This window comes from Cydia strobilella, chromosome 3 (assembly GCF_947568885.1).
Source record: "Cydia strobilella chromosome 3, ilCydStro3.1, whole genome shotgun sequence".
Lineage (NCBI taxonomy): Eukaryota > Metazoa > Arthropoda > Insecta > Lepidoptera > Tortricidae > Cydia > Cydia strobilella.
This window is the reverse complement of record NC_086043.1, coordinates 14972188-14997440: the sequence shown is the minus strand read 5'-3', so window position 1 is coordinate 14997440 and position 25253 is coordinate 14972188. Positions and strand designations below refer to the sequence as shown.

At 36.7% G+C, this 25253-nt stretch overlaps 1 protein-coding gene across 1 annotated transcript in view; it reads left to right on the top strand.

Moving 5' to 3' along the window:
* Positions 1–528: 528 nt before the first annotated feature.
* LOC134756014 (carbonic anhydrase 1) overlaps positions 529–25253 on the top strand; it is a 36591-nt gene continuing 11866 nt past the window's right edge. Inside the window, exons 1-2 of the mRNA XM_063692785.1 lie at positions 529–835; positions 18975–19166. Of these exons, the coding sequence (XP_063548855.1) occupies positions 799–835; positions 18975–19166 (229 nt within the window). The 5' untranslated portion in view covers positions 529–798. The remainder of the gene's footprint in view (positions 836–18974; positions 19167–25253) is intronic.

The window sequence follows — 25253 nt, the reverse complement described above, 5'->3', positions numbered from 1 at the left end:
TGCAGAAGGGAGGTATCGCGTTGATGATGAATTATAATATTTTCTAAATATGTAAGTTTACTTTAAACTTACATATTTATTCAGATTTTTAATAGCTGAGATACTTACTTATCTGAATATATAAAATAAAATATTTTAACTATCACACACAACACACACTACACTCAAGTCACACCAGCAGCAGCTTCGCTACAGTAGATATAGTCCGGGTAGTACGACTTCGCAATTTTCGCATATACGTTACGTAGTTAGTAGTTACAATAATAATGAATAACACGCAAATGATAATATGAAAACACTTGAAATTACATAATTATCAATTTATGACTATAATTATAAAATAAACGCATTATATCAAACGGTTTTCTCTTATCACTAACTAACATAAAATGAACAAACCATTTCAAAGGGAAATACATTTTCATGACATTGACATGTGACAATTACGATTAAACTGTAAATATTACAGTAATCAGAAAGCAGTGTAGAGAGAGAGTGTAGAGGGGCGGAGAGGCATCGTCGCCGGCGCAGCGAGCAGTGGCGAGCGGCGCGGCGACGGCGCCGGCGGTGAGGCAGTGACGCAGCACCCGCGCCCGCGCGCCGCTTCAGCGCGGGAGTGCTCGTGTGCCGGCTTGGGCTCGACACCGAGCGCCGCACCTCATTGCAGCCGGCTCCCTCGTATAAAGCGGAGGCCCGCGCCGCCCGCGCGCAGTCACGACCCGACCACGCTCTGTGCACTCCGACCTCCGCACGTGCATATCTATCCTTACTTAGTACGATATAGTGACTACAGTGACAATGGCAGAACAGGAATGGGGATACACAGGCGAGAATGGTGAGTTTTGACTGTTTACGGACGAACAGGTTTTCGCAACCGGTTTGTTTACATCGCCGCACGTGACCCTTATATAAACAAAACGTATAGTTTTTATTTTCCTATGGGTCTGAAGCATTTCTGTAAACTTCTGATACTTTTACATTTAAGACAAAATTTTAAAAGATATTTAAATGAATAATTAAGTAACATAAAACTAACATGTTTCTGCGGTTTATGAATGAGTTATCAATTTCGTTCCGTTTATGATACACCTGCTTATTTACATAAAATAACACACAAGGCTACAACGTAAAGCTATTGTTTACATTATTGTTTAGTTAATAAATACTGTTACTCATTCTGTGGTTTAGTTATCTTTTTGAAATAAAGAATATGTGAAAATTAAAAACAACATTGTACACACGCATAGTAGGTATTACTTTCAGTAATTGCCCAGAAAATGAAACGTAGTTAGTTTGTGCATTGATCATATAATTCAATAGCATTATAATTATGGGTTAAACACATTTTAGGAAAAGGTCACTTCTCTGGACAATATCATAAAAGTTAACGACTAGTACATATGTATCCCGTTTTTCTTATTTCAGTCTGAAGTACTGAAACACTGTATATTCCGCTAGGGGAGGGAGGGGGTCAAGAAAATGTGACATGTTGTGACACAGGGGAAGGGAGAAGTCACAAACTTTGTGACGTCACTTTAACTTCACCTGTAACACCACGTCACCGTATTCGCTGTACAGATAAATAACTAGTTTTTGCAATGATATAGGTATGCATATGCAATAATTTATTATGTAGGTAATAGGTATGCATGAAATGAAATTTAAGGTCATAAAATTTACATTTTTTTTTATCTCAATAATAATAGGTACTTAATTCGAATTGCTGATTTCCTTAAAAACTAAATTGCCGTCAATATGTGACGTCACACCGGGGGGTGGGGGTGTTTCCAAATGTGACCAGGTGTGACAAGGAGGGAGGGGTAAAAAAAACCTGAAAATCGTGTTATGTAATTTATGGATGACCCCTAAGAGTGTAGCGTATTAAGCGTATAAATAGGCTTTAGATTCCCTTAACAACATACTGTAAAATGTGTTATGACCCATCATCCCTCTCATCGATCTCTGTAAGGAAACACTTGAACCTGCACCAGTGGACCTACCGCAAACCACGTTCGACGTGTTGCCTCCCTGTCACACTTACGTACGAATTAAAAGTGCGACAGAGAGGCAACACGTCGAACGTGGTTCGCGGTAGGCCCTCTGGCCCCAGTGCATTTTGCATTATACCACTAAATGCCCTCCTCATTTACTTCATTAGGTATACATTATTTATAATTTTATTTGCCTTACATTGCGTGCTCAATTATTTTGTATGAAAAAAAATCTCTTTCGTTAAGAAATGTATGTAAATAAGTTCCTTAGGTCTGATAGTAAACGTCATTAAAATACACGCCCGTATAAAATTTACACGCTGTACATACTCGTATTTATATAAATATCCTATTATCAAGATAATTTCTATTGCAAATTACAATCTGTGACAATGCGGCCAGCCTTCTGGACACCCTACCGAGTGACTACGACTTAGGCCAATTTTTTCATTTATAAGTTTTTAAGTGTTTTTATCTGACAAATAAATAAATTACGGCTTACTGTGATTCTGCGCTCGATTGCCGATCAGGGTAGGTTAAGAAAAGCGATTTGCCTAGGATTTTTTCTCGATTATTAAAAATGAATACTCGATTATTAAAAATGAATGCTGCTATTTTGTTTCCAATTTATTTAAGGATATGCTAATTTAGGACATCATCATTTGATTTATTATGACATATTGTCTCCTGTCACTCTATGAGTAAACATTCTACTCACAATAAATTTAATAGCTATCCCTATTATTGTGAAGGGTGTTATTAAATGATACCTAATACTCGCGATACGAGTTTATAATTGAGTGATTAGTAAATTGCGAACACATCAAAATTAGTGCCAAATTAAGTGGTAGAGATTGCGTGCGGCGAGCGTTGGCCTAGATCAGTTCGGTACGCCTTCACCTTACTAACGAAACTTCTTCCATCGAACACTTTTTCTACCGCTAATTCTTCATATTTTCACACTACGCGCGGGCTCGAACTGGTAGGCCCCAATCGCTGTAACTATAATAAATTGAAAAATCGTGCTTAAACGGTTTGCTTGAACTCTTACTTCACTACATAGTATAAAACAAAGACTCTTTCCGCTGTCTGTCCATCCGTCTGTCCTCACTCTGTCCCTATGTATGTATGCTTAGATTTTTAAAACTACGCAATGGATTTTGATGCGGTTTTTGTAATAGATAGTGATTCAAGAAGTTTATATGTATAATATGTAAAGGTTTTGTGTAAGTAAATTAGTTGGAAGGGTTGGAACTACCCGTGCGAAGCCGGGTCGGGTTGTAGCATATACCCCCCGCGGGTTGCTCACCTTGTCGTGGTATATATATATCAGCAAATAAAAGAGAAAAAAACTTATTTCAGCCTTATTGAAAATTCATCCCCCAAGGTGGTAAAAATGGGGTTGAAAGTTTGTATGGAGATCAAATATTTTTTTGAGTGCGGGAATTGAATTTTTGTATAAAGGCATTATTAGAATACAAGAAAAGTAATTTAAACGTTTTTAAATATTCATCCCCTAAAAGGGTTAAAAAGGGGTTCAAAGTGAATCTATTACAAATGCTTTGAAACTTCTTAGAAAGGCATTGTATAGGATTCCAATAAAGTTATTTCAACGTTCTTAAAAATTAAACCCCTAAAGGGGTTAAAAAGGGGATGTAAGTTTATATGTGGTACAAATTTTCTTTTAAGCTAGGAACTTGAAACTTGGTAAAAAGGGCATTATATTAAAATAGACGAAAATTGATTACTTACACCGTTTTTGAAAAGTTTGTATTAATACTTTCGGGAGCGAATATTTTTTTAAATAGTGGTCTTGTAAATCTTTTAAGAGGGTCGAGAGGGATTATATCGGGAACAATTTTTTTTCAGTTAGGGTCTTGAAACTTCGTAGTTTGTGAAAGACAAATTTCATGCGTTGTATAATTATTTACAAATGATTAACCGTCCCTACTGATATATTTTGCTGCATAATGTTTTATATTATGCTCATGTAGAATATATAACCACCAACATACAAATCCACGCGTACGAAGTCGCGGGCAACAGCTAGTTATATATATTTCTATGAAGTTTCAAGAGGACCACGACAAAATTTCAACCCCTTTTTAACCACTTTAGGGGATGAATTTTTAAACACGCTGAAATCACTTTTCTTGTATTCTAATAACATGCCTTTATGCAAAGATTCAAGTCGCGCACTTAAAAAAATGTTTGACCTCCATACAAACTTTCTACCCCTTTTTCACCATCTTAAGCGATGAATTTTCAAAAACGCTGAAATTACTTTTCTAGTATTTTAATAATATGCCTTTATACAAAGTTTCAAGTCCCGCACTAAAAAAAATTTATGATCTCCATACAAACTTTCAACCCCTTTTTCACCACCTTAGGGGATGAATTTTGAAAAACCCGTTCTTAGTGGATACTAACGTCATAAAAGCTATAGCTAAGGTGGTGAAAAAGGGGTTGAAAGTTTGTATTGAGACCATTTTGTATATCTATTGTGAAAAATTCAGCTCTCTAGGTCCAACGGTTTGGGCTGAGTCAGTCAGTCAGTCAGTTAGTCAGGACTTTTACGTTTATATATATAGATGACGGTTCATTATTTTTAGTATGTGGGTATTTTTGCACTTTGTAGTTTTTCCTCAGTCACCCGTTGACCACGAACGCTGTAAACGGGTTCGAAACGTCGGGATGTATTATAAATTCTATATACGCGATATTGTCCGTTTTCATAGTTTTATTTCATTGTTTACTACTTATTTGTCTATATATATATATTTTTTTTACATATGTCAATTTAACCCGGCTTGTTTCTCTACCTTTTCCTACATTAATCTAATTCTTTTGCGACGCTTAACGTCATAAGCGTAGGTACGCTTATGAGAATTAGAAACTACCGCACATTAGATTTTAGAAAGTTGTCTGGGATCGGGTAGATTCTTAAAGATAATAGCTGATCTTTACAAAATACAACTAGCCTATTAGTTTGCAAGAACCTCGTATGTATCTATTTAGATACATACGAAGTTTTCCTGAGTCAAATCTTAGAAACACTGCTCTCTGATACGAAGCTAAGATATTCAATACAGATAAGAAAGTTCTAAGCACTGATCGATGAGATAAACAATAAGTGCTCACTTGAAACCCTTTATCTCCTAAAATTTATCAACATCACACAAGGAAAGTTTAATCACCCAAGCACATCACCGCTGAAGAATTCAGTTGCGTTTGATTGCATTATTAAATGCATCATACATCTTTACCACGAACTACTTATAGATAAAAAGATAAAATTATAAATCAACATCCTCTCTTCTCAAATGATAAGTTGCGAAAGAAATAAAAAATAAATATAAGGTTAAACATCCAAACGCAGTGTAGAAGTATGAGTATATTTAAGTTGTAACACATATGTAAGCATTTTTTACTAATTTAACATCTGCAACAAATGGAAAATCAAACACTGTATGGGTAGTGTGTTACGCAGCGTATTACGTAGGCGAACAACACGCGAACGCAAAGCGAAGCGGCGCGGGGTAAATCAATCCTTTGATTCCTTTGATACCTATGGAAGTGTCCGTGTCCTACGTGGGCGATCTCGTTGCAAACGCAAACGCCGCGCCGTGGGCCTGCCGCGCCGCGCCGGGCAGCGTATTTACAAAGGCTATACTGATATGGTTCAGATGCGAACTGAACTAGATTAGCTTTTGTTTGGACAAAACTTAACAAAACCCTAATCTATTATAGTATAGAAATTTACTGAAATCGTATAGACTTTATTAACTAAATTCATACGGATATTGTTACTACAAATGCTAGTCTGTTGCGATCTAAAATTTGAATCATATTTTAGTAACGACTCTGATTGTATTAAATAAATTACCGTTCATGCAAATTACTTAACAATGCCTCAGATTTTTTTTTAGTTTTAGAATTATTTCAGTTCATAGGTACGTGTACTCCCTTTAGTACCGTTTGGCAACCAAAATTTCGTAACCAGCTACAGAATGGGAATCAACATTCCCAGTTAATTTGAAGACGGTTACGTATTGGGCCAGCGTGTTACCGCTTGATAACTAAATTTGGTAACTAGCTACAAAACAGGTATTTAAAATTCCTTGTATGTAGCCAGTTACGAATTGGGCCAGAGTGGAATTGTTTGGTAAATAAGTTTTGTAACTGGCTACAAAATGGGAATCCAAAATTACATTAAATCAATAGGTAGGTAGGTTAGGTTCGTTAGGTAGCTTCAAATAGTTACGTTGTGAAGTAATTTTTTTTTTAAAGAAACAGTCCGACGAACTCCAGCTAACTAGACGGAGCCCCGCTTCGCGGGGCTCCTATTTCTGGGCGGTTTGCCCTTCGGGCATTTAAAGCTACCTAACGAACCTAACCTACCTACTGATTTAGTGTAATTTTGGATTCCCATTTTGTAGACAGTTAGGTACAAAACATTTGCCAACCGTGGCTAGGAATAATCCATTTGAGTAAATAAGTATTATTAAAATTTAGATATCATATAATAACTGAAGTTACTAAACTCGACTAGGTTTTGTCGTGAATAATATTTGAAAATATGTAAGTAAAAAGCTAATCCATTTGAGTGACTACTTTTTACCGAAATGGTATAGATATTGTTAACTAATATGCATAAACAAAAGCTCCCCGATTATAATCTGAGGCGTGACTGAAATAGTTTAGCTTTTGTAAATACGCCGCCGGGCAGCTTCGCTTCGCGTTCGCGAGTTGTTCCCTTACGTAAGACGCAGCGTTACGCGTCAGACTCTAACTCCAGTTTTAATACTTAGACACACTAAGTATAATTACAAGATAAATAAAATAATACAAGTTATGCAGACGTCGAACGCGTGTCTAATAATGATGTCTGAAAAATACACCAATTGTCAACAACCTTGAAATTTATGTTAATTTTTATTCTTCCAAAGACTGTAATAATAATAACGTCATCACGTCAACTTAAATCTTAGCTGGGTGTATTTTTAAAATGAAATATTTGCGTCATTTTCCTGGTCATGTTTTTTATTTCAATTTTGACAAAAATAACTATGACATAAGAAACACCTTCGAAATAGAATTTGATTTTTGAATGATACATAAGGTACATATTTTAAGTAAAACTTTTATTGAAACTCTAGGTCCATGGGATCCCAGCGCGCACAAGTTGTTTGCAGAAATCGCGAAGCGTCTGGTTGACGTAACTGGTGACCGAAGAGCTGGCGGCTTCCTCGCACAACGTATCAGCATTGCGATACAGCCAGGAAATGCCGCCAGCATCCTCGGTACAATGCCTCAAGGGCCTATTTTAGATTTAAGCTAGTTATTAATTTCGTTTACGTAGAACCACTGTAAGTATATATCTTGTAAATAAAAATATATGTTAGTTTTTAAGTAAATAGAGGCAATAATTAATTGAAATAAATTGGACCAGGAATATGACGCCCGTACCAGGAAAATGACGCCAGCATTGCTATTTTTTTGTTATTTGGAGAAAATAACCACCAGTTATTAAATAAATTTGAGATAGACGTTGAAGAGTATAAAAGGCATCAGCTAAAAGTTAATAATCTATTATCAATAGAGTTTGAAATAATTTGCCCAGGAAAATGACGCCTTTATAAAATAGCTAGCTAAAATTTTAATCCAATGAAATAAATGCATTAAGGATGCGCATTGCGCTTAAATCCCCAGTTTACACTTGTTTTTTGGCGAACCGCTATCACTATACGTGATCCTACCGTTGATGCTCATGGCAGCCAACGTGTTAATACAGTATGTAGTACTGTACTGAGCCTAAATTATAATAACTTGATGATTTACAAAGTTAGTGATGATACTGTGTTTTTTACAGATTACAGAAATATTAAAAAAAAATATTATAAAAATGTTGTTTGTTAGGCATTGTTACTAACAACATTTTTATGGGCCCCAGGCCTGAAATAAACGAATATTTAATTTAATTAAGTTACAATGAAGTACCTATCATAATCATAATATCATTTATTGCACCATGATCATTTGCCTGGACATTGCACGACCTCACTGTATATTTTTCATACTCTAACTAACTATAAAAACTTCAAATTGTCACACACAATGATAACATTGATAACACCTTCGCAAGAAATTTCATCACTGATTGGGCCCTTCATAGGGTCGATAAGTTGTATCTATATTAACAAAAATGATGAAGACGGCTCCGTAACAATTGTCTCATAGACGTCAATGAGGAATTATTACAACGCCGATAACCGGGTGTTTATTGCAATTACGCCGATCGCCGGAATAGCATTATGATTGTTATGAAATTCTCATTTACTGTGCTATACTTGGGAGAGTCGGGAATATTAATTTCCGCACCCTCACACACGGTTTATTTTATACGTCCACGTCTTCGTCTAAGGTCAGTTTTTAGTTCCCTGCTTCGAATTGAGTTTGATTGCCTAATCTACTATCAATCTGTCTGGTTCTGTGCTAAAATGACAGTTGAGGCGCCAGATTGGTCAAATAAAAATCATTATATTTACAATAAATATCTGAGGTAATTATAAAACAAAATATAGGCATTTATTGTGCTTAATGTTCTATTAAATAATATTCGCTTTTTTTAGGGGACCAAGGGCCTATTGCATAATAAAATACAAGCTAAAATGCTTTTAGTAATTGTACCTACACACAAAATCACTTGACAGTATTAGCTTGGATTCTAATGGTATTTTATTATGCAATAGGCCCCAGTTATTTTCTAATTAATCGGGATCGAGCTCAATAAAATTTGGACAGTGATGTGTGAATTTGTGCTGTGTGTTCGTCAATTAACAAACTAAAGGCACTGTGCGTGTTTTAAAATAAAACTATATAATACACATGTCATATTACAAAACTATTACATTACTAAATAAAACACTGCCTTATAGACTTAATTATAGTTATTAGCAATAATTACCAGTCAATAAATATAGTTAGAGGAATCTTAGAACATTAAGCTATTCGTAATAATAAGCAATTGTGCAAAAATACAACCCTTTAATATTGTTATTAAGAAATGTTGTTCTCCTCATAATTATTGAGATAGAATATACGACTAAAGCTGAAAATAATCGTTTCAGTATTGTAGAGCGTGTATCTCCGCTGTCCAACCTATTAATCTATTGTTGCCTGTATAGTTTACATTATATTTAAACATCATCTCGAACGCAAAACATTGGTAAAGTTAATGTAATAATGAATGATAAAAATGGATAGGTACCGATTTGTTAGGCACAGTTTTTCATCAAATAGGTAGCCTATCACTTAGTACTTGCGTTACAACTATATGTGTACTTGTGTAGTGAGGATTGTTTTAATAGTTTTTCGTACAGTCAACTAAATAAGCTGTAGATCGTATTATGTTACTATTTATCGTTGTACAAATAAGAAGCCCTGAGAATCTGTACCTGTACTTCAGCTAAATTGTACAATTATTTATTACAGGTACCTACCTAGTCGCCGCTCCGCCAAACTCGTGACTATTTGCTAACAAAGAAAGCATGCCTTTTCTAATCCATCGTAATTCTTATCTAATCATAGCTTCATATTAATAAAACGCCACTTCCTAAGTGCCTGTACCCTGCTTGTAGGGTCTGTACCTTAACGTGTTCAATGGAATAACATAAATATAAATAAGTAATATTTCGATCGTCTGGAGGAGACCGAAATGTATTAGTATTAGGAATTATTAGACAATCAATTGTTCTTGTTTTAGTGTCGATGATTAGACGCGTTTCGGAATAATAAGACTGACGGGAAATAGGTAAGAATGCAAAGGTTAGTCAGGGCCAAATACGCTTCCGCTGTAACTTTCGGCATATGATGGCTTCGATGAGGGAGTTTTGTTTTTTAATGAAAAATCGATAAAAACTGACTTTTTTAATACAGTTGCTCAAAAAGTGCTACTTTTTGTGGCTGTTTAGCGTGCGGAAAGTTGGTTTTCGCGAACTAGTGCTTTTTACTTTTCCAATTTTTTTAAATTTTTACTTATTATTATTTACAACGACGGGACTTAATCGCGTAATAAGTATTAAACCCACCTCCGACGTTTCGAGGACGGCGTTGTCCCCGTGGTCTCGGAGAAATTTTTACTTGTTCCAATTCATGACTACTTATTGATGAGTGTTAATATTAGTTTTTTTTAATGTTGTAATCAACCATAAAAACCTACTATTAATGTAAGAATACGAAAAATATGCATATTTCATATTTTATTACTTACCTCTTCATCATTATAAGTATTATAACACGTTTATTTTTTAATGTTGAAAAACCGTTCTTAATAAGTTGTCTGAATGGAACGGAACCTCTGTCAAAGAAGAGGCGTATTTTCTTACTGCAAGAATGTTTTAAGTATCCAAAGGCAACATTCAATATTGTTTTAATAAATATACGATACACAAATAATCGTAAATAACTATATTTAGGTAATAATAGTACATTGTTTTCATGCATTTGAAAAAAAAACTTTAATTGAAATGGGTTCAATAAAAATCTAGTCTAGTTGAATAAAAGCTAGAAAAACACCTCTTCATAATGTCAATGTCAATGATGTCACAGAATTAATAATATAAAAGTTTCGAATTCCATTCCTTACTTGTTGCTTTTCTTATTTTTTCGCAACTGTATTAAAAAACGTCGTTCGATACACGTGCAGAAATGTCATGAGTGAAGTAATGACATACTTTCCGCACTAGCATCGAAATGTACTATTTTTTTTTAAACAAAATAAGTGAGATTTAATAAGTACCCGCATAGCTTTTCCGATTTCTGCTTTCGAACCTAAATATATTTAGATGTATCTAACTATTAAGTACATTAAGTAGGTACCTAATTTTGGCCTGTATCCCCGCCTATTGCCTCTCTCCATTTTGAGCATTAGTTATTTGGTTCTTAGAAGCAAAATTATTGAAGTTAACTCCTCCAATTGTACCACTTGCTTAACGACGGCGGGTGCCATGTCTTACTACAGTTGGTTAAGCAAAAGTGACGTCAAGAATGCATCTGCAGTAATCCTAAGAGAATATAACCACTAACGTTTCTGTAATCTTGCATATTAAGTAGGCAGAGATTGTCGAGTGTGTTTCGATGTCAATAGGGTTAGCTACCTACGTATTGTTTGCGTGCAGATAATAAAGGGTTATTAAGTCGAGTAGTCTATTGGGCACGGTAATGACATCTCTAACGTGAGTAGCGACTCCGCTTTGCACCCGGGCTCTACGAGAATGCTTCCTCACAGTGCGATTACATGAGACGACCTTACTTGCTGATCGTGTTCAACACTGTTTACTATAAAATTACATACCCGCTATGTTCAACGACACACCGAGTGCATGACAATGAGAAAAACACAGTTATAAATATATCTCCACTTTGAATAGGAAGTAAATTAAAATTGTAAATGTTTCCGGTATTAGTAAATGTTGAAAGGTAAATGCTTAATTTTGTTGCTTTTAAATTGAAATCATTTTAATGGTATCGAATTCGTAAATAAATATGACAATAGTTAAATACATACGGTACAAGAGTGTAGTAAATGTACTTAGTAATAGTTAACCATCGCTTTCGCGCAGGATCACCTGCGTGTCGTAGAACTCGTTGAGGAGTCGACCTCGCCCCCGACAACGCCGGCGGCGTACCCGCTCAATGCAGACTTGAATGTTACTTTGCAGTACTAATATAAATAATATTAACACGCGTATTTAAAGAGGTGTTCGAGGTGCCTAGATCATAGTTAATTTCCCTTTATTATCTGACTAGTCAAACAACAGAAAATCTGTCAACGATGTTTATACCTAAGTATTTCATATATGTTTGTGTAGGGCTATCAAAATCGCTGCCAACTTAGCTAGGTCTAACTCTAAATAAGTTTTACACTATCTCAGTACATACTCGTATGATTTTAGGGCAAATAAACTGCTTAAATATGTAATTTCATGTTTCTGTGCTATATTCAAATGTATTTAGGCGCCAGGCGCCTACTAGCATATTTTGAACTTCTGCAATACGGCTAATTAAAATGTACAAAATTGTGTCAGATTAGCGCAGCTTTTAGGTTTGAGCTGTATAGACGCAATTTTAAAATGGATAAGCAAAAACTGGTTCCCTAAAAGGACAACATTCGAGGACTTGAAGAAATACTGGATAAATAAAATCTGGGCGAGATAAACAAGGCCGAGGTCGCACAACTCGCACAGCAATGCAGCCGGCTTACGTCGTCCGCTGTAGGCGCTATTTGTTGACGACAAAATATATATATTTATATTTTATATGTATATTTGTAAAATGAATACTAAAAATGTAAATTAATTCGTGATAATTTAATATAATTATTTATTATACTGAAAATGACATGTAAAATACTAAATTTTATTAATAAATATCTGAATCTGAATCTGACTGTAGCCATTAGTAGTTGTTTATCAAAATTATCAATTACTACTTAATATCAGTAACACCATAAAATGAGTACAGTCATTGTAGAATGATTAAATTATTTCTTCTGTTTTAAATTAACAGTCGATAATACAGAAGGGCAATGATATCCGAGTGGGGATAAACTCATTTGTATAATATAAACAACAACTAAGTACGGGGAACCAAAAATAAAGGACGCAAGAGTAAAGGACAACCGCGCCTTGAAGCTGTATTCGAGGACTTAAAGAAATATTGGATAAATAAAATCTGGGCGAGATAAAAGCAAGGCCAAGGTCGCACAGCAATGCAGCCGCACGGCTTACGTCCGCTGTAGATGCTATTTGTTGACTACTACTGTAGCTGTAGCCATTAGTATTGTTTATCAAAATTATCAATTACTTCTTAATATCAGTAACACCATAAAATTAGTACAGTCATTATAGGATGATTAAATTGTTCTCCTGTTTCAAATTAACAGTCGACAATACAGAAGGGCATGACATCCGAGTGGGGATCAACTCAGTACCTAGGAACCAAAAATAAAGGACGCATGATGAACTTAATCCGAATATAAACGCAACTCGCCTTGTGCAAATATAAACGGGAAGGATAATTTTTTGATCAAATTTTAATCAACACATTTATCAAATTGAACACGTGCACAATGTTGATATTCATAGGTACAACAACCAAGGTTTAAATGAACTACCTACATCAATTTGTAGTCAATGGATGATAAACTAGTTTGAGTATGATTTGAATAAAGTAGAGTGCCCACGTGTGGTTTATATAGCAGGTCGGTCCACAGCGCCAGTTACTGGTTGGCGTAGTTGCACTTGCAGTACACTGAACCTTCAATTGACTAAATTACTGATGGTTCCCAACAAGCTTGGCAATATTGGTTCAATACTGTTTTTAGCTTCTGCTATTTGTATTGCGATTATTGCGAACATCCGGTACCAAAGTGGCTCAATTGATAAATTACCGCATATATGTATTTTCATCAACACCCACAATTCATTGAAGTGCTAAATCAGAATCGATAAATGTCTCCTGTTTTCTCTGCTAAATAGGTACCTAGGTATCGCGCTCATTGATGATATCGATGGCAAAAAGCGGAAACGTAGTAACCGCCATCTGACCAAAAAATATTTTATTGCATATTCGGAATCAGCGAATTTTTTTTCGTCGAATGGTCTGAGTCCCATGGCTCTGCGATGATTAGAAAAAACTGGACAGCGTAGGAAAATGAATGCATTTTTTTATCATTCCTAAATTCAAAATGATGTAAAAGCGACAAAAATATCAAATTTTTGACTAAGTCTACTTACGCCAATTACGGTTTTGAAAAACTAAATGACTATTGGTAGTTACATCGTTCATGAAACGGTGTTCTGTGGCGGTTACTGCATTTCTGCATATAGGTAGCAATAAAATTATGTTTGCACTTACAGTATTTATTACAAAATATATAATTTATGAACGGTGATAATGACATTTCATTCGTTAATGATTTTAGAAATTACCAACCCTTTGCGCAGTTTACGCCAATTTAAACATGCGCGAGTTTCGGTCTCGCTAGCCGGTTACTATACGCACAAATTAGTCGGCTGGCGATCGCCGGAGTGAGTGAAAATGCGTAGTGTGAGTTTTTGCGTGCGGAGTGTGAATTACTATTTAGCCGTTAAAGTGTTTTTGTAAAGATAAGTTAAGATTTGATTACATTATAGTTATATGTCTAGTTTAAAATGTTCTCTAACTCGACAAGCACGATGTTAGATACGATAAACCAATATTTTATGTTAATTGCAAGAAGTTAGTTTGTGTTTAACTACGCGTTTATGGTATGTCATTATATTCAAAATTTACAATTTTTCTACCCGTCTTCCGTTCATTTTAACAAAATAAAGCACCTTATTAATATTTTACAATTTAGGCAATAAGGTATGAATAGATTTTAAAAAAGAAACATGTCGTAAATTCATAATTCTTCATCAGCAACGCAGGCTTCGTCAAGTGGACAAAAAACAAATCAGCTACAGGTTTCGTCACCTACTAACAAATGATGTAATCTGCAACAGGTTTTGTCAATCTTAACCACTAAATTAAACTAGGCTAAGGTGCCACAGGTGTAAGACTAAGGTGGCAAACGCCCCCGTGACATGGCAACGATGCCCCGTTGAGTTGCCAAGGAGATCTGTTAGACCAGGTACGATCCGGAGCGAGGATCTCACCCCCTATCTTGCCACCCAATTCCCAAGCAAACTCCTTAGCATTCCTACCCCAAGACTCTGCAGTCTCCACCGCAACTGGTATGAAATCAACAACAATGCAACTGGTTCCAAGGCAGAGAACTTCGTGTGCTATTTAGCCGCACACTCCTCAGCCGAACCAGCAGCACTAATGGTTTGACTCAGACTCAGATGCGTCCCATTAGAGACACTGACCCTTCTGCCAAGGAACCAATGTAAGACCGTCCGGACTTTTACCAGCCAAACGCCCACTCTCGGAGGCTTCAGGACACAGGAAATATTGGCAGAGACCATTGCACTGCGAATCGTTTCAAAGATTCATTTATTTTGTCATCATGGGTTACGTAAGGTGTCAGTGTAGATAATAAGTCCATGGTCCATGGTGTGCCTTTCGTTCATCGCGTGGTGACGCGAGAAATGCCCAGCGCGCCTCTGATAACTAAGGCCATGTTGACCGTCTTCATAAACCATAGCTCCACACGTACACCGATGCACCTCGCAAACCTTCGAACCCAATCGTAAATCAGCCGCGACTTTCAAGGAGTCGTTATCCAGCAGCGTGCCTAACTGGGGGGAAGGTAAATCATGAAGCCATGCTCCTGACCCGCACTTAGATGTAGCCTTGAGGTGTACTAAATCTGATCCGACTGCTTCTCTCAGCAGATCTGCAACCACCTTCGTACAAACGTTGTCGTCCCAACCTCTTTGAATGGTAGGATTGCTTAGCGGTTCAGTAACCTGACAAACCGTAGACCAATTGGCAAATGCCTCGGCAGCAATGTACACCTACTTAAGCGATTTAATTTCACTCATGCTTTTTGGCGGTGTAAAGTTTGCATTTTGGCGGTTACTACTTTTCCGCTTTTTGCCATCGATATGACGTTAATGTGTCTATCAAAAGATTTATGATGAAGTTCAAACCAATAATTCACACTTCTGCTATTTTCCCGATTTTCAGCGGTCGACTGATATTTAGATAAACAAAGAGTTAATGGCGTGTGTTCTTTTTTATCGCCTTAAAATCAGCACATCATTAATATCATTATATATATACTTGTAGGTGGGTAAGTACTCCAAACATATTTGCAAACGTACATGTCACTACTTTTAATAAATAATATATTTGATTTGACCCCTTGTCCTCGTTTTTGCTCCTGGAACAGTAATAAGGCGCAATTTAAAGTTGTTCAAAATAGGTAATGATTTGACATAATGATAAGTATTCAGATACACAAGTGCGTAGGCTTGAAAAAATATTCGCTGCCTGCTGATTCATGACAGCGTGTGGAATATCATGATCAATTTTTTTAGAACGATAAGATATCCACCTCGGGCTTTTTTTTAATTTTTTCGATATATGCTTTTGTTTTCAGAATAATCTACCTTGTTCGAAAAAACAGCAAACATTATCGTTTTTTAGGGTTCCGTACCCAAAAGGTAAAGTGGGACCCTATCCATACTAATATTATAAATGCGAAAGTCTGTCTGTCGGTCTGTCTGTCTGTCTGTCTGTGTGTTCCCTCTTCACCCTTAAACCGCTGAATCGATTTAGATGAAATTTGGCATAGAGATAGGTTGAGTCCCTGAGAAGGACATAGGATAGTTTTTATCCCGAAAATCATCCCTTAAGAAAGTAAAAAGCGGGGTGGAATTGAGATAATTAATGAATTGTCTGCTAATTTGTGTGCAAAATATGCTCAAATTGAATAATTGCTATAAAAGTTACGGACCGATTTTCGAAAACTTACGAGTAGTCCCTGCTCCGCAAGCTCTTACTACATCTTTTAATACGAATTATTACCAATGCCTTTCGTCTAGATCTTTATAACTTTTGGAAATATAGCCGAATGACACGGAAACGAAATGATGAACATTTTCAATGTTAAAACACTTTCTGGAGTTCTGTGAGGGGGATTTAGTTTTTCACGGTAAGTAAGCGATGGAAAGGACCTACTTTAATTATACATTATACTAATACTAGCCGTTCAGATACTAATACTTAGCTTTGCATTATTATGCAGATTGCAGAATAGATTTTCGTGGACGTACATTGTTCGTGGAATCTATAACCTATTTATAATACAATTTAGTACCAAATAAATTAACTTTAACTAATTGGATTGTTTTGTAACACGGTAATGTGACTTAAACGGTTGGTTAGCAGGTATCAATATTAAGTTCCTACTTAGGGTAGATAAACAGTTTGTTATTCGTAGAAAACCGTTAGTTAAAAATGTAGAGCCGTAATCACATTTTTCTTGTTGACGACTTATCCAGCGATTAGCCAACGTTTTTGCTTTTCAGTGTTTGTTGAACAGACAATAACGTGTCTAGATTTTATATCATGCTGCGAATAAAGTTCAAGAATAGCATTTTATAGAGCATCTAACATTTCGAGCTTTTAGTAAAAGCGTCGTTTGTAGGTACCTCCATAACGCCGAGCTCCGCTTTAATCTTCTTGCTCTACCAACTGGCACCCATCTGGCGAACAATGGAGAGTTGCAGACTAATGAAAATAAAGCGAATAGCCTTATTTTAAGACTTTAATTTTATGACAAATAACAGCACTCTCGTGAGTTTAATATATTATTTTGACGCTCTATTTATTTTTGTTCACACTTGCGCTCTGTTTACAGTCAAGTCAGTCAACTTTTGCCCGAAATTGTCGGTAATCAGGAAGGTGTAATTTATGAGTTATCATTATAAAAATGTTTCTCCTCGCTGTCTCATCTCTCCAAGCTGCGGGCGCCGATAAGATAAGGCGCGGACGCGGACGCATGCCACGTCAGTGTCACGCCGCGCCGCCGCGCCGGCAGCCACTCGAGTGAAAACGGTCACAGTTTGGCGACAGAGGCCTTCACACGCGATTTACCATTCGGCTTCCGAGTCCAAAGTGTCCAAATCAAGTCAAACTACAAAGTTACTTAACCTGCCCGCGTCTAAATAGAGTCCATTAGCACGAGCTATGCTGAGAGTTTCGAGCTACTCCGACTCTATTCTTGCGATGTCTTTTGATTGATACTTTAACGTTATATAATCTTAATTCCTCTGTTAGTGTTACATTTGATGAGGTTGGATAACCTAGAAACTTTTGAATCAACGTCAGAAACATCAGAAGCATCAGAAGTTTCTCGTAATAGGTATTAGATAGTCATAAATACACCAAACAATGTATACAATAGAAGTAAAATCATCTATTACGACCCTTATTGACTTAGCTATAAAGTCCAAAATCTGCTATACAAACCGACAGTCCTGCCGGCGCGCCTATCCGACCGGCGCGCTCCCGACCGGCGCGCTCCCGACCGGCGTGCCCCGCGCCCCCGACCGGCCCTTGTACAATTTTCTTTTGTCTTGAATAAATACGGTAAAATAACCTACAATATTGGATAATTTTGTATATTTTATTAGTTATTCTGTGGTATAACTCAGGTATCAATGTCTGTTTTTATCCTCGACTATATTTGTCCTCGCGGCGCTCGGACCTATAAATTGCCTCGGATAAAAATAGATCGCTTTATGCCCTTGTTGTACAATGTACTATTTCTCCATTTTAAAAATTCCCTGTCTTGGGCGACAGTCGAACTCGTAACTGCAATATACCAGCTCGCCATAAGTATCACCTGAGCTACTGAGAAACGGACGTATATTTGGAAGATTTTGATAACCATTCCATTCTACTTACAGTAACAAAAAGGAATACTCTTTGTTGAACTAATTTTACGAACCACCTGTTTTTGCAATTGCATTACCGCTACAATTACAAGTAGTTAATGATACAAAAATCACTTCACTACTATTAATACAAATATTTTAATGTAGTTTGCAATAAATCGATAAAATGCTAATGGCTGATCGCATTTACCCTTCACGTCCTTCACCTACTCAGAACATTTTATCTCTCCACTCGTATAACATGCGCTTGTGTATGTAAACTGCTGAATGAGAGTAAATTTGCTAGTTGGGTACGAGTTGATTAAACTAGGTACATAATCATGTTAATTTACATACACCCAAAGGAACATCTAAAATCTATCAAACAGAGACAGCCTTTAGATAACTTCAAAATTACGAAGGCCAAACAAAACAGTTTAATGTATAAACAGTTTAATGTATGTGTGTGTAAAACTCATAAAAGTATGTGTTTAAATGTGCCAATTTCAAAGGCGTCCCTTGCTAGGGGAGTCATATCTCAATGATGGGCTCCTACGCCCATCCCGTTTCACACGGCGATATTGATCTAACTGATGCATCCTGTCCCCAGGGCCCTCGACCTGGACAGACAAGTTCCCGGAGGCGCGGGGCGCGCGACAGAGCCCCGTGGACATCGACACCTCGCTGGCCAGCAGTGGCGGCAGCGCTCCGCCCCTGGCCTGGCGGTACTCCGTCAACCATACGCGCTCCGTCCTGAATCCGGGATACTGCTGGAGGGTGGATGAGAATGGATTCGAGTCAGGTAAGAGACTCAATTCAATTTATTTATTTTGCCTTAACATACACAGTTGTCATGGTTACATGTCATTGGAATGTTAGGTACCTACATATTGTAGCTATTAAGTGTAGGTACATGCATGTATGGTCTACCACAATATGGCATGCAAAACTTAGACTAACTTAAAATAATAATCTAAATAATCTAATTACAATTAAAATATCGTTATCAAAATATTCATTCAGATTATAAAATGGTCTTATTAGTAGAAATGATTTTAATTTTTTGGAAAAGTCAACAATATTATTACATTGCCTAATGTCCTCGTTTAAAAAATTATAAATTTTAATTCCCATGTATTCCAGATTTCCAGACTACTTTTGAAACGTGAATATTTTTTAGATTCTGGTTATTGTATGTCAAATTTATGTCTTAAATCAAATCGGGTCTTAGTTTTATAAACAAACACTGAGCGTCACTTGTGACGTTGTAATGTTCAGATTGCACGAGGGATCTTAGTGTGCAGACAATTTTCCATATGGCGCTTATGGAAAATTGGCATTGTATAGAATTAGAGATGGGTAGTGAGTAAATATAGTCTTCATCTTCTCAAATGATTTTTTCGCCTAAGACAGTAATATGTCAAACAAAAGCCATTGTCTCTATTGTGATTGTGACGGGCTCTAAGCTTCCAACTTTAGCACGTGGCAAAGCAACAATGCCGTATTTTTTTATCTGAAACGTGAATGAAATGTCTTTAAAAACCCGTAGGGGTAGGATCAAAACTAAGTAATTAAGTCCGACTCACGCTTAACTACATACATTCCTGTCATCTATAGGAAAAGAACTATTTTGTGTATTGTTTTCATAATTTTAGGCCCAGTAGTTTCGGAGATAAAGGGCGGGGGGGGGTCATTTTTTGGCTATTTTCTTGAATAACTTCTAACCTATTTATTTTAAAATTACAAAAAAAAATTGAGATGCTCACAATGAACATTTAGTTTGAAAAACTTTATTTTTAAATTTTCTGATTTACCCCCCTAATAAGTGGCCCCCATGTTTAAAATTCATTTGTTTACGTTACATGTCCGTCTTTTGGTCACAAACTTACATATGTGTACCAAATTTCAACTTAATTGGTCCAGTAGTTTCGGAGAAAATAGACTGTGACAGACTGACAGACGCACGAGAGTTCCTATAAGGGTTCCGTTTTTCCTTTTGAGTTACGGAACCCTAAAAATCAGAAACCACCAACGTGTGGCACATCATTAAATTAGTCTTTACAAATAACGTAACTGATATTGTGCACTTTTTTCGATAAATTTAATACTTTTGGGAAAAAACCGTTTCCAAAGGCCAAAATAATGGTCATCCCTCTATAACTTTCGAAACAAAGTTCAATAAAATATAAAAAATATCGGGAGAATAGAGCCTAGAAAATACTTTGAGAATAACATACTTTGAACATGATCAGTTGGGCCATTTTTGAGTTTTCTTTAAAAAAACTCTTCATAAAAGGACGTAAGTGCCGCGTAAACACGTAAGTACTTTTGCGTCTACGGCGGGGATTCAGAATTCTAAAAGGCGGACCTGTGGATTCTATTCCAGTCCTCAGAGCCACTTATTTTAGTGGGAGAGTGGAACACAGCGTGGAACGACGCTTTCTAAGCAGCAGTTGACCGCAACTAGAGATGGGTAGTTTGTACCTAAAACCCCACCTAATACTAACCTAAAACACCCGTATACACCCAAATTGATGTGTTTATAACTACCTATATGTATTTAGTGTGGTTAAAATATGATTTAATTATAGTGGTTAGTTTTCGAGCTGGCCCTTTCGGCTAACTCTTTGTCTATTGTAAGTAAATACCTGCAAAATAAATATACTATACGGCTACACAGAGTATGAAGACAGACTTAAGAAATTCAACCTTGACACGCTACACTACAAGTGAGACGAAAGATAAGCTACCTTTGCACATTGTATAAAATTGTCAATTCTACAGTAGACACGACTTTATTAACTCATATTTCCTTTAAACCACAAACCAGGTCCAGCCGCAAGCAACATTTATTCAGTGTATCCCCAACTATAAACAATGTATCACAACATAGCCCGATACCGCGAATGTGCGCTCTCTACCACGAAATCAACAAAGATCTCGACATTATCCACTACAGCCTTGTTAAGCATAAGAGTTAAATCTGTCTTACAATAATTAGTTAAGTAAAGTTGATGAGTACATTTAAATGTTGTGCACGGTTGTTATCGATGTACAAATTTACCACGATAACCATGTGATTCTTGTTTTTTTTTTCTATTGTAATTTGTATGTTGTTACTGTGCCTAAAATTAATAAAATAAAAAATTAAAATAAAATAGAATACTATAAAGTATAGTCGTTAATTTTAAAGCTGGCCCTTTCGGCTAACTCATTGTCTATTGTAAGTAAAACCGCACGTGCTACTCACCCTAATAAAAAAAGGTTCGGTCAATTTAACCGGTTATTGAATTACAACTTCTATGAAACTTGCAATAAGATTCAAAATGAACTAATGGAAAAAATCTTGCGAGACTGTGTGTGGTCCCTCTACGGTTACTGAGTTTCGGCGAGTCGAACGCTACAGAACCAGTCTAAAATGTGTCAACGAGACGCGTAACAAAGGCGCGTTATCCGATATAAAATGTATATACAGGGTGACCTTAGCCATTGGATAAACCCTGAAATCCCACGTAGGGTTACTTCTCAGGAATGCTCTAACGTTAATATTTTTTTTAATTAGAACAAAAGACAAAAAAACTAATTTTCAAACAAAAGTTATTTCCAATAATAGACAACCAAAAGAAACATACTGTATTAATCATTGGCAGTGTTTTGACAATTTGTTCGAAAATGTGCGGCAAAGATGACATTTGTCAAAAGTCAGAATCTTATTAGTGACATAAAAAAAGGTAAACAAGACTTCCGGTTCGAACGCCATCTTGATAGTAGCCTCGTGATTAATTCCTTTGTTTGTTGCTCATTAAAATTGTTTAAAGTGTAATATCGATAGCTTTATTATACAGTAATATAATTTGGTAGTGTGCAGTGAATGGAGAATTAATCTCAAAGCGTGTTTAACCACCATTTTGGAGTCAACGGCCGGTAGTCCACGTGCTTCTCGTAAAATCCAGCTATCGGTTTTGCGAGACAATAACAACAATAACTACCGAACAACGTCGTGCTCTAAGAGCATTTGGTATTTCTACCTCTAACCGTATCTGGCTAGAGCCCTAGAGGCCCATAATTTTATTTACCGTACACTGGCTGAAGAAAATCAAGAAATATTAATTCGATCCCACGTGGATCCCACTTTGACGTTGGCGAAATCATCGACAGTATCGATGGAGCCATACTACTTAAAGATTGCTTGAATGATTGAAAGGTAAACAAAAAGGCCGAAGAAGGTTTCATGCTATTTATTACCTCAGGAGCTACTAACACATACAGGCTGCTCCAAAGTAAAAAAATCGTAATTTGTCAATTTCTTCGTAACCGCTACACCGGTTGTTATGATACTTTGTATACTGGTTCTAAATACCCTAATGCATATGTACATTTCGGCTGTGTCCAATGGCTATGGACACCCTGTATATTGGAGAGCGCACTTACACTGGTTTTTGAGCGTTGACCTAGGGGTCATCCATGAATTACATCACACGTGTTCGTGCACATGCACCGAACACGTGAACGCTTGACAGGCGCCCGCGACTCAGTTTAATTTGGCGATGCGGCCGTCTGTCCGAGTCAGTGTACGTTACGGAATCGGTGCTACCGAGTACATTCAAACCGATTAACATTAACTATTTTTAAGAACATTATTTAACATTCGAACATTTTGTAACTTATCTAACTTTATAATACGGACAATAAACATTTTTATAACCAAGGTCCGGACGTTTCTTTTCAACAACCACCGCAGGCTCCATCCTCAACAGCACGAATTTCGTAATTTTTTGATTCCTCCCCCCTCCTTGTCACACTTGATCACATTTGGCAACCCCCTCCCCCTGGTGTGACGTCACATATTTGGCAATTTTAATTTTCAACGAAATTAGCAAATCGACTGAAATAAAATTACGCTAACGCGGCTAACTACGTGGATAATTATTATTTAAATAAAATAATATTTTAAAATAAAACTATGAAAACGGATTATATGGCGTATATTGACGCGTAACGTCGGGATGTATTATAAATTCAATATACGCGATATAATCCGTTTTCATAGTTTTATTTCATGAGTAACTATCGCGGTAACCGAAGACTATATTAAATTTTTTAAATATTAGAAATTTTATTCCTAATCGATACGATATATCGTTTCAAAAACTAGCCTATTTAGTTGTATCTCGAATCCAAAAAAAAAAAACAAAACAGTTTTCGGCTACAAGTGAAGTTAAAGTGACAAAAAGTTTGACCAGTTCCCTCCCTCTAAACGTGGGACGTTATTAACGGACTTCTATTGTAATTGGCACGTATTTAAACAAATAGAAAAGTTAAAAAAAAAAAGAAATGAAGCCTTAAAATTAATCAATATGAGTTGTATTTTTATGCCGTTATAGCATTTGATTATTTTTAGGCAGGTACCAAGTATTTATTTGGCAACTGAATTATTATGTTGGAGACCACATTTTAAAAAGAAAACGGCTATATGTATATCTGAGGTATAAATTTATTGGCGCTAAAATATTAATACACAGCCAAATTATATTATTATATGCCCAATGAAAGTTCCTGATTAATATTTTAGACGCCCGAATATTGATAAGCCAATTAGAATAAAATATGCTAATGACCGAACCTATTTTGCAGGTAGGTAGTAGCACGTGCGGTTTTATTTACAATAGACAAAGAGTTAGCTGTAAGAACAACTATAATACCTATATAACAATCGCCGCGCTATCTGATAAGAGCTATAATATTATATTGTAAAGTATTTTTGTGACAGTTTTATTTTCTTAAACAACTTGTTTATTATAACAACTGTATATATGTGAATCAGCTTGCAACATGCACTTATCTAGAGCGTAGAGACAAATTAAGTTCCATATTTTAAAAGTAAATTCCCTTATTTAAAAAAAATTGTTTACTATGATTTATCACGTCTATATCAGCTTAATTCCAAATTAAGCGTAATAATCTTCTTATAACATAAACATCATTAATACACGTTAACACTATTAAATAAAAACGAATTTAGTTCTGGGTTCACGGGGGTGAATTTGGCTAGGTTGAAGTCGGTGTCAAGAGTCAAGGCCGGAGCGTGGTTGCAAGCTTTGCCTGCTCCTAATCTGGGAACACTCCTAGAATGACTCATTGCGGGTGGCAGTAACTCTCCGCCTGGGCTGCGATGTTTGTGTACCTCATAAATGCATCTGCGGCTCCATGGTGGAGGCGAATGGCCATCACGCTTTGAGTTGTTGTCCTTGTTCGGGGAGGTTTCCGCATCACCACGCTCTCAATGACATCGTAAGGAGGGCCTTAATATCCGCCAATATCCCCTGTGTCCTGGAGCCAGTGCCGGCCCGAGTCCTTGATCAGGGTAGAGCCAAATTGGGTTTTGGCGCCCTTCGTTGAAGCTTCTTACCCAAAAGCAAAACGAACCGTATTTTGGGCCCGCGTCACACTCGAGTCTTTTAAAACTTTTTTTTCTCACTTGCCATTTTGGCGCCCCCCTTGCCATCCGGATAAGTACGCTAGCCTGGCAGGTAATTATTATTTTTTACCCCTCGCGTTTGAGACTGCTGTATGCTGGGGGTCAGAGGCACGTCGCATTAGGGAGAAGGGGTCTGACGCCCGCGCGGGTTCGTACCTGGTGCAAAGGTTGTCCATCGCAATTCAACGTGGGTACGCGGCTAGTGTGATGGGGACCTTTGCGCCAGTGACAACTCGGGGGGAACTTTTTGACTAGGCTTAAGTTTAGTCTGAATTGTTTTTATTGTTATACTTACTGACATTTCTTCACAAGATTAATAATTATAATCTAATAAGACAATAAGATAAGCGCGGGCAGCTTTCTCGCACAAAGGATTGCCATTGCAATACAGCGCGGGAATGCTGCCTGCGT